The 14,113-nt window shown below is 32.5% G+C and overlaps 1 protein-coding gene across 1 annotated transcript in view; it reads right to left on the bottom strand.

Moving 5' to 3' along the window:
* Nucleotides 1–6,116: 6,116 nt before the first annotated feature.
* The window catches only part of LOC127728030 (A disintegrin and metalloproteinase with thrombospondin motifs 12-like), a 55,860-nt gene continuing 47,863 nt past the window's right edge, over nucleotides 6,117–14,113 (bottom strand). Inside the window, exons 25-28 of the mRNA XM_052235189.1 lie at nucleotides 13,739–13,888; nucleotides 10,016–10,138; nucleotides 7,742–8,768; nucleotides 6,117–7,235 (exon numbers count right to left, since the gene is read on the bottom strand). Coding sequence (XP_052091149.1) covers nucleotides 7,744–8,768; nucleotides 10,016–10,138; nucleotides 13,739–13,888 — 1,298 coding nt within the window. The 3' untranslated portion in view covers nucleotides 6,117–7,235; nucleotides 7,742–7,743. The remainder of the gene's footprint in view (nucleotides 7,236–7,741; nucleotides 8,769–10,015; nucleotides 10,139–13,738; nucleotides 13,889–14,113) is intronic.

Below are 14,113 nucleotides of genomic sequence, written 5' to 3'. Positions count from 1 at the left end.
TAGAGCCATTGTGGCTGAGTGGTCCAAGTAATTCAACTACTGTATCACTAGCCTGTCAATACTGAGGTTGCACATAACAGGTGCATATGACTCCAATCTTAAGAACTGACAGTTTTTCTACTGAAGGTCGGTGGTTTTCTCCAGGCACTCCAGCTTCCTCCACCAATAAATACCCATGAAATAGCCAACAGTGCTGAAAATAGTGTTAAACACCAATAAATCAATCAATCAATAGTATAGTTAATATACCAGTTTCCAGAAGAACTTCTAATAGGAGGAACAAATATATGTTGAAAACTTCACTTAATTTTTTGATGATTGCTAATTTGAGCTGTACAATAGAAGTCTAATCTACAAACTCCTGATGGCATTCCAATATGTCGAGGAAAATAATATGATTGTTGTATTCACTTTGTCACTTGCCTTGCTTGCAATTAGTTGCCTGATTTATTATCAAGAGAAGGTTAACAAGAAAAAGTAATAGATCAAGTTTATGGTAAGCTTGTTTCTCTGGGAATTCTTGTAAGTGAAATAACAACCCTTAAGGGCATACGATACAGTTACAGGGGAGGTATTGCTAACGTAATATGTTATTTTTCACGACGTCAAATGTGACATATTGGGAAAAGATGCATTTTCGACTGATTTTTATCATTCAGACTGATTTAACTTGAAAACGAGTTCATTGACCCCTCTTTTTAAAAATGACATTTGACTTGATTATATATGAAGATTATTTGTGCCAATGTTTATGAAAAATTTACCGATGAATTTTTTAAAAATTAGATAAATATACAACAAAAAATGCCGTTATTTGACTAAAATCATGAAAATATGATAAAACAAACAATTTCCAAAGAACTGATACACAATTTCAAAGCACACTTAAGTAGAGAAGATATTCCAGATGCTTTTACAAAAATCTGCTTGCATTTATCTTTGGAAACAAAAAAGTTAAGTATGTCTTTCCAAAGGATAGAAATGTCCAAGAAACCGAAATTTCCAGTAAATGACTAAAATTTCGACCCCATTTATCTCTAAAAGTAGCACATGAAGGTATATTTTTTATTACATATTTGAATTGACAAGGTGAAAAATAGCTTGTATGCAAACTCTCGTCAAAAATTCACCGTAGGATCAAAACTGTATCGTATGCCCTTAAGATAACGTTTTAAGATGGGTCAAAAACTCAAATGGACAGTTTGCAATACTTGTTAGTAATCAATGTAGAATGTTTACAATGTAGTTGAAAACTTGTACCCTCTTTCATAAATTTTGCTGAAAAATGACAGAGTTCCAAAGTCTTGAATAATGAGGAAAAAAATCCTCAAACAATTCCATAATAGCAAGTGCAAAACTTAAACATATGTGCAATCTTTCTGTGAAGTTTCAGAGATCTGGGTTGAAAACTGTAGAAGTTGATTACACAAATTAAGTACCCATTTTCTACGCTTGCCTGTCATCAGTATATTCTATTGTGTTACAGTCAAGTGAATTCATAATGATACAAAATCTCTGACACAATGGGAAAAGGAAATGTTATCCTAGTTATAGTTTAGTGTAGGTTAAGATGTTGATCAAAACTTAAGTTTGAGATAGCTTGCTGTGAAGTAGATAGAATATCAACAATTTTAGACAGAATCAAGAATATTTCAGATATGAACTACTTTAATGACTGTTAAGAAAGAATGTCCTTGACTTCATTTTTTGGTGATCATGGTAAAATGTTTGTAAATGGTACAGATAGTTTGATTTGAAGTAAATATGATTTCTTAATTAACTGTCATGGTACAATCAACATACACGTATTGATTTCATGGTTCAATGATCAAAATTAAAATTTATTGTACTACTTAGTATAATGGCAAGGCATAGCCAGTTTTCAAACATTCTAGATGTGCCTGTCTCAAGTCAGAAGCCTGTAATTCAGTGGTTGTCGTTTGCTGTGCATCATATTTGTTTTTCATTTATTGTTTTGTAAAAAATCAGGCTGTTGGTTTTTTCTTTAGAATATGAGTTCCCATTTTTTCATGTCCGGGTCTTTTATAGCGGACTATACAGTATGTGTTTTGCTCATTGTTAAAGAACATAGTGACCTATAGTTGTTTAAATCAACGTCATTTGGACTCTGGTGGATATTTATCTTGTTGGCAACCATACAGCATCTCCTTATTTCATGTAAGTATTAAAAATTTTATTTCCATCCTCGTCCTCATGGTCTCTGGTGGATAGTTTTTTCATTGGCAATCATACCAAATCTACTTGTTGTCGAGCCTGCGACTTTTGTCGCAAAAGCGAAACATAGCAATCCTACATTCCGTCGTCGTCAGCGATGGTGTCCACAAATATTCACTCTGTGGTTAAAGTTTTTGAAATTTTAATAACTTTCTTAAACTATCCTGGATTTCTACCAAACTTGGACAGAAGCTTGTTTATGATCACAAGATAGTATCCAGAAGTAAATTTTGTAAAAAAAAAATCCTGTTTATCCGTATTTTACTTATAAATGGACTTAGTTTTTCTGCCAGTTAACATTACATTCACTCTGTGGTTAAAAGTTTTAAAAATTTTAATAACTTTCTTAAAATATCCTGGATTTGTACCAAACTTGGACAGAAGCTTGTTTATGATCAAAAACTAGTAGCTAGAAGGAAATTTTGTAAAAATTTGTTTCCTGTTTTTCCGTATATTACTTATAAATGAACTTAGTTTTTCTTTCAGTTAACATTACATACAGTCTGCAGTTAAAGTTTTTAAAACATTTATTAGATTCATAAACCATCCTGGATTTTTACCAAACTTGGACAGAAGCTTCTTACAATCAAAAGATAGTATCTAGAGGAAAATGTAAAAATTATCTTCTTTATCATTTGTTCATTCAATAAATTTATGTTTCAACTCTTTTATAAATTTATATAGATTTGATTGCATACTGTATTCATTTTTTACAAGCATAACTTTTTCATACATTTCAAACGTTTTATTTAATTAACTGTTCTATTATGTGCATTCCCCTATCACACTGAAAACATAGACAACAGCAAAAGTAGGCGAGACACTGGGTTCTGCGGCACCCTTACGAATTTTGTTTATAATGTTAAGGCTTCATCAGTATTCCTATTTGGTATTGTAATTTTTACATACGATACATTGCCTTCCCTGTTATCTTCTATAATTCCTTATAACAATAGGCAAATTGTATTTGTCATCAAGACATCAAACCCACCAATGGCTACAAAGCAATTTGAATATGCACCCCAAGGCATCATCCTTAGCGTGTATAGTGAAGAGATATGGTGTTGTCTATTTGTATACAATATGGTATTTAGGTGATTAATTTAAGTTAAAAAGGACACACAGAAAATAACTGATTGAAGGAGCAATTTGTATGTATAACAGCATGATGAGAATTGATTATATTGATGTTTATACACTTAAAAAGAGTTGTGGGATTTTGTAGATAAAATGTCCCTCATCTAGAAAGGGGGGGGTTAATGATTAAGCAACTCAAATGCAAACAACAAATCACTGAATTACAGAGTTTGGATTGGAATAAGTAGTGGAGGTCAAACTTTAATGTACACTTTGTCTTTGTAAGCATTCATTGTTTTTCTTAAATTGTTTAACATTTCATACTGATATAACATGTTACTTTTATTATTCTTCCCTTAGTTTATTTATTTTGTATTTGCATTGTATCATAGGTCAAATTTATTTGTTCATTGTATGTTCATTGGTGTTAATATGTCCTTTGATTGAGTTAAGCCATTTCAGTTGATATTTCTTTCTATTTTGTGATGTTACACTATTGTTTCAGAAAAAGGGTGAAGGTTTGGTACCATTAAAACGTTTAAACCCGCTGCATTTGTTTGCACCTGTCCTAAGTCAGGAATCTGATGTTCAGTAGTTGTCGTTTGTTGATGTGGTTCATAAGTGTTCCTCGTTTCTCGTTTTTTATATAGATTAGACCGTTGGTTTTCCCGTTTGAATGGTTTTACACTAGTAATTTTTGGGGCCCTTTATATCTTACTGTTCGGTGTGAGCCAAGGCTCTGTGTTGAAGACCATACTTTGACCTATAATGGTTTACTTTTTTAAATTTTGACTTGGATGGAGAGTTGTCTCATTGGCACTCATACCACATCTTCTTATATCTATATATCCCCACTCATAATTCAAAGTATCTGAAAACAGGAAGTAGGTGTCAAACAGATCTGAAAAGCAGCTCATCACTGCCAAACTGCTGCGTAAATATGGAATTATTCTGTTCTGTAGTACTTGAGAAAAATGTGACAAAAATTTTATGTTCATTCAAGATATTGAAAAATTCAAAGTATCTGCAAAAAGGAAGGAGGTATCTTTCAGCGACTCTTTTCACAAAAAATCTTACGATTACAATTGATCATAAGTTATACTGAAAAGTGTATGACTTACGATTATTTTTACTTTAAGATTTTTTGTGAAAAGAGCCGCAGATCTATTTTGGTAAACTTGTTGTTGAGTAGCTGTTTCATAAATGTTTACTCAACATCTTTATAACTTAGATAAATGTCAATGATTTAAAATGTTTTGTTATGGGATTTGCCTAAGACACCATACAACAGACCAAGCTAAGTGTTACTTTAGTACATCTTGGGTGATTTGCAACACTCAGCCTACAACATACATAGCTTAGTGTTGTTCTAGTTTATATATTTATATTAGAGATTTCAAATGCTTACAGGGACTTCTGCTTAATCTCCTATGATTGATGACAAAAAATGTGACTGCTAAAACTGGTGAAGCAGTTTAAATATACTTATGGAGATTCCGTATATTGTCAAGTTATCGGAATTCCAATGGGTACTTACTGTGCACCACTTATTGCAGACTTATTTCTGTATTGATATGAGTTACAATTTATGACTAAAATCAGCAAAGACCCCTCGAAACAACATCTGATACAAAAATTTAATAACACTTTTAGATATTTGGATGATATATTGGCTCTCAATAATGAAGACTTCAGTATATACACTAAAAAGATTTATCCTGCTGAACTGACTTTAAATAAAGCTAATACTAACAATGAACACTGCTGTTTCCTGGATCTTGATATCTATATCTTCAACAGGAAGCTTAATACCAAAATTTACAATAAAAGAGATGATTTTTCATTTCCTGTTGCTAATTATCCATTTTTAAATGGTGACGTTCCCTTGTCACCATCTTATGGTGTTTATATATCTCAACTTGTTTGTTTCGCTCGTGTATGTAACAACGTATTTGATTTTAACGAAAGAAATCTCTGTATAACTGAAAAATTATTACGACAGGGTTTTCGATATCACAAACTAGTCAAAACATTTACTAAATTTTATCATCGGTACAAGGACATCATTCGTAAATTTAAATCAACATGCAGACATCTTATATGTTCAGGTATTTCACATCCAATCTTTTATGGTAATATTCTATACAAAGCACAAAAATGTCGTCATTCATCTCAAAAGCTAACAAAACCTTTAAACAGACTTATTCAGAAGGGATAAAGTTACGAAACTGTTGTCAGGTCATTAAAGATGTCATATTTTGGAATTAATATTGATTCACTCATAGGGTCTTTGCATCGGAAATAAACACATTTATTCTAAAACCAGTTGTTGGCATGATATGGGTTATGTTCTTCTCATATATTTTATGATGGTATGATACTAAACCCCTAACGGGAGGGATTGTACTTGATTTTCATATGACGAAGACATAATCTTTCAATCAGTTTAACTGAGGTTTCGAGCTGGCATGTCAGTAACTGCTGGTAGTCCTTTGTTAATTTAGGTATCATTGTCATTTTACTTAGTTTCTTCTGTTACCTATTCTGACTTTTTTTAACTGAGTTTTACTGTGCATATTGCTGTGTGTTTGTTTATTCTACATTGGCTAGAGGTATAGGGGAGGGTTGAAATCTCACAAAACATGTTTATCTCGCTGTGTTGAAGACCCATTGGTGGCCTTGGGCTGTTTTCTGCTTTTTGGTCGGGTTGTTGTCTCTTTGACACATTCCCCATTTCCATTCTCTATTTTATTATAAACATACCAATAAACTTTGCTGCATTAAGAAATAAGTAGAAATTGCAATGCAAGTCATTTTATTCAGATTTTTTTTATAATTTACAAAGTATATCTATGAGACATTAACTACTATTAGAATTATTTAATTCATAAAAATGATTCATGAAAAGACTGTGTATAAATGTGTAGATTTAAGCCTGATGTTACAACATAAATTTGGTGATTTTGAGTTTAATTTTGATTAACAAACTAAAATTCTGACAAAAATTTGTTGAACTTATTTAATGTATAAATGGAAACTTAGTTATTTCATTTCATTACTTTTAACCCATTAACCTTCAATCCCATCTGTACTCATGATTCGACAGCCATTCCTCTATAACCTATATGGCAATCATACTTTTTTTCAACTGCACCATCCAAATTGTAATGGCTGCAGGGAGTTCAATCTGGCAATTCTTGGTCCATAAACCCTTTTTAGATGTGTTGATATTAAAATATGACAACCTTAATGCCCTTCTCGGAGATAAAAATAGGAAAACTGTGAAAAGTAGCTAAAATCAGGTGGGAGTCATTTTGATGGCCACTACATTAATAGTATAAGCTGTAGGTATTTACTATTATTCTAAATGCATGCATAGGTATTTTAGACACACAAGGAAGTATTATATGGCCAGATAAATTCTGATTAGTAAAAACTTAAAGTGACTGTTTTGTCAGAAATCTGTAAAAGCAGATATTTTGGTAGACCTGGCTTGCCATTAATGTTTCAAGAGCAAAGACGAAGAAGTCACATTTACTTTCAGTCAACATGGATGGGTTGCTGTAACTATAAGGTAATAATTAAATGATCACAAAGAAACACTGTTTTGTCAATGTTCACCTCAATGTCGAAAAAAAAAAAAATTAGACAGAAACTGGATGTGACAATTTTTGGGCAGGGGTGCACATTAAGTCAAATCCAAAATGACATTTTAATGATTGAAAGCACAAATTAAATGATTGCAAATTAGAATAACATTTAAATCATAATAATTTATTGATTGATTAGCAACCGACAAGGAACTTTTGTTAGAAAATGAATAATAAAAGCAAGCTGTAGAATTAGTTCACATATTTTGTTTTTAAACAAACAATAATATTTTGCAGTTCATCATTCATAAGGCATCTACTGGGTTCTTCACTCTGAAAAAGAAAATATCACATTCAATGTCTAGTCTAACTAACAAAAAAGTAAACTATGATTAAACTGGAGGCTCAAAGGATACTGTATTACTCAGTAACATGAAAATCATGCAGTGCTACATTTAAGATAAATCACAGAATTACACAAGTTCAGAATTTACCCAAAAATATAACTGGCCTGATGACTTATTCAAATGGATGTTTTCAAGTGTTTTTGCCCTTTTATCAATTTGGAAAATAACTGTCATAATTAATTTAGGTAGTAGGCCTGCATTGATTTGTGCAGATCACAACAGCTTCTACCACTATGGTAGTGCTTCAAGAGTTGCTTTTGTCATTAACAAAACCAACTACCAATATGTTGGTAATTTTGATGTTACAACATTTTGCAGTTTGATAAATTTCTTTACTTAATAAAAACATAATTTTGTGGTGAAGCAATTTCATATTTTTCAAACTTAAATAGGGTCAAGTATCTTTAACAATTAACAACCCTGGATTATTACCTTTACATATTTTTTATTGGTTGATTTGTATCCAGTTTTGTCAACACTTGAAGTTCTTTGTCAAACTCATCACTGTTGTTACCAGCCTCATTTTCAACCTCAATCTGGAGAGGTGTAACAGGAATCTTCTTCCAATGATGTCCTCTTTCAATTCTTTGTTCTTCCACAGAAGGCTCAATTGTTGATATCTCTGAAGATTTAGCGTACAAGATGTCAGGTGTAGATGTTCTATATAACTCATGTTTATGGTTGGTATTCGGCACCTCATATTCCATGTGATCATCTAGAATCAAAGCCTTATTTGTAACCATTTGACTTCCTTCTGAAAAAATTCTAGTGTTTTCACTTTTAGATTTTGTGACGTCAGATTCTTGCATCTTAAGTTTATCATTTTGATCCAGTTGTGTTGAATATTTAACAACAAAATTTTTCATTTGCTGTTCATAGTCAGAATGGCCTATTTGACGATTATTCTCCTGTGTTGATTCTAATTCTGCTGTATTGCCAGTACCCACTGTTTTAGTATTCCCATTACCTGTCAAAGACTTGTGTGATACAATATAGGGCTTGAGTTCATCTTCAATCATACCAATATCCTGTTTTTCTTGGTATTTATCAGGCTTGTCAAAACTAATTGGCTCTTCTTTTCTAATGAATGATTTCTGAGGGACTGACAAATGTTCTCTGGACTTGGGTAAGGTCTTTTTAGCAGGACTCTTTACTGGAATTAATATACTAGAAGTGACCATGCCTTGGGACATATGTTCTTTATCAGGAACAATCTTAGTAGGAATTTGATACGCCAGTTCTAGTGAGTTTGATTTCTCAGATAAATTCCTGTCATTCTCTTGTCCTCTAGCATTTTTGATGGGTGTTTTACTGTCTTCAGCAGCTGGTTGTTTTTGAACTCTTTGGGTCTTGTCTAAGTAATGTGTATTATGTTCAACCCGCTCATCCTGTTTGAGCCAAGAACCTCCTTGTATTGCTATAGGTATCGGTTCATCTTCCCTTGTTGGCAAAACTGAACCTAAAAATTATGCAGATATTTAAACTATTAATGCAGATGATAAATATGAATATTCAAATATACTGAATACAAATATGGAAATATTGTTTAAGATTAGAAAAAGACGAATAAAAATACATTTTTTTATAAACAGAGATGACTTTAATACAAGCCATACAAAATAACACAATATTTGAGGTGCACTGTCTGTTCAACAAAATTTCCCATAGGCTTTAGAACAGAATTTGTCAGTTTTTCTTCAATCCATGAAAATTGGTACCAATGAAAAATGACTTCCAAAGTAGCATAAAACTACCCCATAAAATTAGCCACAAAGTATATATTCTGCCATATATATGAAAATAGGCACATACATGAACTTGTATGAATTGTTGCCCTTTATAATATTGCTTTTGACAATATTTTGACCTTTTATTACCAAGAATCAAATTATCAGGAAAATGCTGCAATTCAGTGACTTCTTACATTAAAGTACACAAATATGGTTGTCTTATATATAAAATTGAATGTAAAAATAACCAATGTTTCTAAAACATAAAATTCAAGAAGCACCTTGGGCACATAAGCAGAGTTGCCATCTTTATTGACTTGTAGTAGAAGAAACAGATTTTTAAGTCTGGTACTATTTTTAGGTGGTTTTGGTTATGATAACTGTAAACCTCCCAACATTTTATGTCAAATGACAGAAAATGGGTATGATGACCATGAGAACATTCAGAGGTCTTGTTTTTTTTGAGTGGCGATTATCAAGCAAAGTTTTGTGAATGTTGGGGAATGTTTAAAATCAAAGTCTGAGTCAATCATTAGTTGAACTTTGATCTATTGACTCAAAATCAATACCTGTTTCCCTCATCCAATGGGGCATTATCAAACCAAGATTGGTTAAAGTTGAACATTTGGTTCAAAATATAAAATCTGAAAACCAAACTTTTGCCCAATTTCAGTTTATGAATAGCTTCTGTGACCTTCACCTTTAACCAATTGACACCAGTAGGGTTCTTCCTCAACCAATGACACATTTTGAAACTAAGTTTTGTAAAAGTTGGACATATGAGCCAAAAATGAATATGGTTCTTCCTCACCCCACTGGCCATTATTGAACCAAGTTTGGTCAAGATATTGTTTATGATCATAAGATTTTGTTACGGAACCAAAATGTTGACGCTGGACGCCTTTCATCATATCATAAGCCAAGTTTTACTACAATGAGAATTTTTGTAAATAAAAATTAACATGATATATCATACGTTTTTTTCTGGCTCCACAAAAACCACAAAAGTTCTGACAATTCTCTTTTGCCCAATCTCCATAGTCTGTACAGGAACTTTTCCCATAATCTGCACAATCTGTCAACTTGTCTTTACATGTTTCTACAAGGAAGACACAAAATATGAGTATTTGGATTTCTTAGTAATAAAAATGGTTGAAAAATTTACCTTTAACTAAGCAGTGTAACAGGAATTGCACAACCTGCTTATTGTATGATGTCAGGTGATTTGGCAGGCAGGCAGGGCAAATGGATACTATTATTCATGTTATCTACTCCTAAAATTTTCCTCCCAGATCCTAAAATTTCACAGGCACTGTAGGAGGAGTTGTTAATACAAAAGTAAAACCATTTTTTGTAAATTTTTCTGAAAAATTACTGTTTCAAAGTCTGGAAAAAATTCCTCCAACAAATCCATTGTAGCAAATGCACATCTTCAATATGGGAGGAAATCTTTCTGCAAAATTTCAAGGTTCTGGATCTGAAACTGTAGAAGGTGTTGATTACATAATATTGGTACCATCATGTCCAAATATTGCTGAAAAATGACTTAATTTCCATGTCTAGAAAAATGTAAAACAATAATCCAAACAAGAGTGCACACGCTGAAATGTCTCGCCTTCTTTACTAATCATTGATATTATGTTGATAGTCCTAAATATAAAGCTTTATTACAACTGTCACATAAACTTAACATTAACCAAGTAAACTAAACATTGACCAATGAACCATGAAAATGAGGTCAAGGTCAGATGAACCATGCTAGGCAGGCATGTACAGCTAACAATTCTTCCATACAACAAATATAGTTGACCTATTGCTTATAGTTTAAGAAAAACAGACGAAAACACAAAAACTTAACACTGAGCAATGAACCTTGAAAATGAGGTCAAGGTCAAATAAAACCTGCGTAACTGACATATAGATCATAAAATATTTCCATACACCAAATATAGTTGAACTATTGCATATAGTATAAGAAAAAAAGACCAAAACTCAAAAACTTAACTTTGACCACTGAACCATGAAAATGAGGTCAAGGTAAGATGACACCTGCCAGCTAGACATGTACACCTTACAATCATTCCATACACCAAATATAGCTGACCTATTGCATGCAGTATTAGAAAGAAAGACCAAAACTCAAAAACTTAACTTTGACCACTGAACCATGAAAATGAGGTCAAGGTCAGATGACACCTGCCAGCTAGACATGTACACCTTACAATCATTCCATACACCAAATAAAGTAGACCTATTGCATACAGTATAAGAAAAACAGACCAAAACACAAAAACTTAACTATAACCACTGAACCATGAAAATGAGGTCAAGGTCAGATGACACCTGCCAGTTGGACATGTACACCTTACAGTCCTTCCATACACCGAATATACTAGACCTATTGCTTATAGTATCTGAGATATGGACTTGACCACCAAAACTTAACCTTGTTCACTGATCCATGAAATGAGGTCGAGGTCAAGTGAAAACTGTCTGACGGGCATGAGGACCTTGCAAGGTACGCACATACCAAATATAGTTATCCTATTACTTATAATAAGAGAGAATTTAACATTACAAAAAATCTGAACTTTTTTTTCAAGTAGTCACTGAACCATGAAAATGAGGTCAAGGACATTGGACATGTGACTGACGGAAACTTCGTAACATGAGGCATCCATATACAAAGTATGAAGCATCCAGGTCTTCCATCTTCTAAAATATAAAGCTTTTAAGAAGTTAGCTAACGCCGCCGCCGCCGCCGGATCGCTATCCCTATGTCGAGCTTTCTGCGACAAAAGTCGCAGGCTCGACAAAAACTATTTCATAATGGCAGGCAGACAACTTCAATATGTGTGCAATCGATCTGTGAAGTGTTTAGGATCTAGGTTGAAATCAGTTGGAGTTTATTACACAAAACACCCCTCACCCAATCATCCGACATTACCATACAATGAGATGGTTTTGCACTTTGTGCAACCCAACCAAAAACCTGACAGATCATTCAAAGATCAGTTCTAAGAACATTCAGAAAATGAAACTAAAATTAAACTTAAGAGGTGATTCAACTTATAATGTAAGCAAATTGATCAAAATACTGATGGGGATTTTGAGGAATAAAATAGGCCAAAAGATTGATTTAATAAAAGTTTGTTATTGAATTATATTTCAAAGTATGTCAGTCCCTTACCTAGATCTACTAGTAATTATGCAATTCTTTTTTTAATAAGTGAAAAGCTTATACTGTCCATTTGAGCTGAATTAGAGAAATATTAAGAAATGAACCAATGCATCTAGTATGCAATGAGCTGATATTGTATATTTATTCATTAGTTACAAATGGTGTACAATGTCTACCATGAAAGACTACAGATAACTAGCAATATACAGCTAAGAATTACAACAAACTTACCATTATAATTATGATATATGCTGACAACTATAAAGTACCAATTACTATGTTAATTATTTTCTACTTCCCCAACTTTACCTCATTTCGTTAAAGATGTTTTTCAATGAAAAAAATTATTTTATTTTCCTTTTGACCCTTTATTTCTGATGTTTTTAAAACAGTTTTACTCAAATTAAACCCAAAATATATAAAACTAATTTTCTTGCTCAAAGACCCAAGTTAGGTATACATTTATTTATAAAAGCAGTAAACTTAACCCTTTATTCATTATCCAAAACAAAGTGTTCCTTCTGGAAAACAATTATTGATGGGAAATGAAATTCAAAACATGACTATATGAAGCTTCTGAGCCAGTCTTCACGCTCAACCACAGGCCCACCAGCCCAGGCTTGTAAAAATGCTAATGGGCCTGTAAAAATCATCTCTACAGGCCAAAAGAATCAACTAAAATTTTCATAAAATTCAGCTTCGGGCCTGTAGATTCAAAAGTTTATTGTGAAGACTGCAAGTTCTCTGACTTTGACCTGAAACCCAAAGCCTCTCCTAATACATGGTATCAAACCTCTATGTTCAGGAGCACTTAAAAGTATACATCAAAATTAAATAAAATGCCCTGAAAATGTTCTGAAAAGTTCATTCTAATTACAATATTTAGAGAAAATAGATGTCATTTAGATTTTGCAAACAGCAAACAGTTACTTTTATAAGGTATATAAATTCATTACTAGCTTAAGATACATTGATTAATTATGAGTTTCTAACGCTATAGATATATTTTATTTGTGAAGTTCATGCCATCTTACCCTGGGAACAAAAATGGCAGTATTTGGGACAATTAGTATGTGACCATCCTGCATACTGGGTACACACACTAGCCCCGTATTCTGAACATTGTACTTTATCAGTACATGAAACAGAGTCATCTACCTGCACTGTTGGATGTGTGGTTGTTTCTGTTTGAAATTGGAAGAAAAACACTAGATTTGAAAGTAAAATTTGGTAAAAAGGTACTGAATTTAAAAATATAAAAGCATGAGCTCAGTATTAAAGGCATGTGAATAGTGATGCAAAGCTTGTGAACATACTATACTAAAACTAATTTTCAAATGAAATTTGGAGCATATTTTTAAACGTGAAATCACATTCAAATGTTATATAAATTCAATCAACTAAGCAATAATTCAAATTTAACCTATTTGAGCAAAATAAATGTGTGCAATGTGATGTCAGTAAACACTTGCTATGAAACATCAAAAGCTATCTCAATAAAACACCAACTATTTTTACCTTGACAAAAGCCACAATGTTTCTGGCAATTTGTTTTGGCCCATTCTCCATAAGCTGTACATACATCGGCCCCATATTCTGCACAGTCTGAGATCTTGTCTGCACATGCTTCTGTTGACTGTGCTGAAGTAGTATGCAGAGCCTGTGTTTCTGTTTATAAAAATAAAGCTTTTTTGATTCTATCTTTTAAGTGTTATTTGAGTAAATGTGTTTGTATCCAAAATTTGGACAGATGACCTATTAAACATTAAGGAGCAAAAGTAAGCATGCATCTTTTACATACACATTTCTAGTAATCTAGAACTTTTTTTTAATTGTTAGTTTTTTTTTGTTTGTTAATTAAGAAAGAACTAAACAAGAAATAGATTTTCATCA

The sequence above is a fragment of the Mytilus californianus genome, unplaced genomic scaffold, assembly GCF_021869535.1.
Source record: "Mytilus californianus isolate M0D057914Y unplaced genomic scaffold, xbMytCali1.0.p SCAF_2, whole genome shotgun sequence".
In the NCBI taxonomy this organism is placed as follows: domain Eukaryota; kingdom Metazoa; phylum Mollusca; class Bivalvia; order Mytilida; family Mytilidae; genus Mytilus; species Mytilus californianus.
The sequence above is the reverse complement of the archived record's forward strand: the minus strand, read 5'-3'. Positions and strand labels throughout refer to the sequence as shown.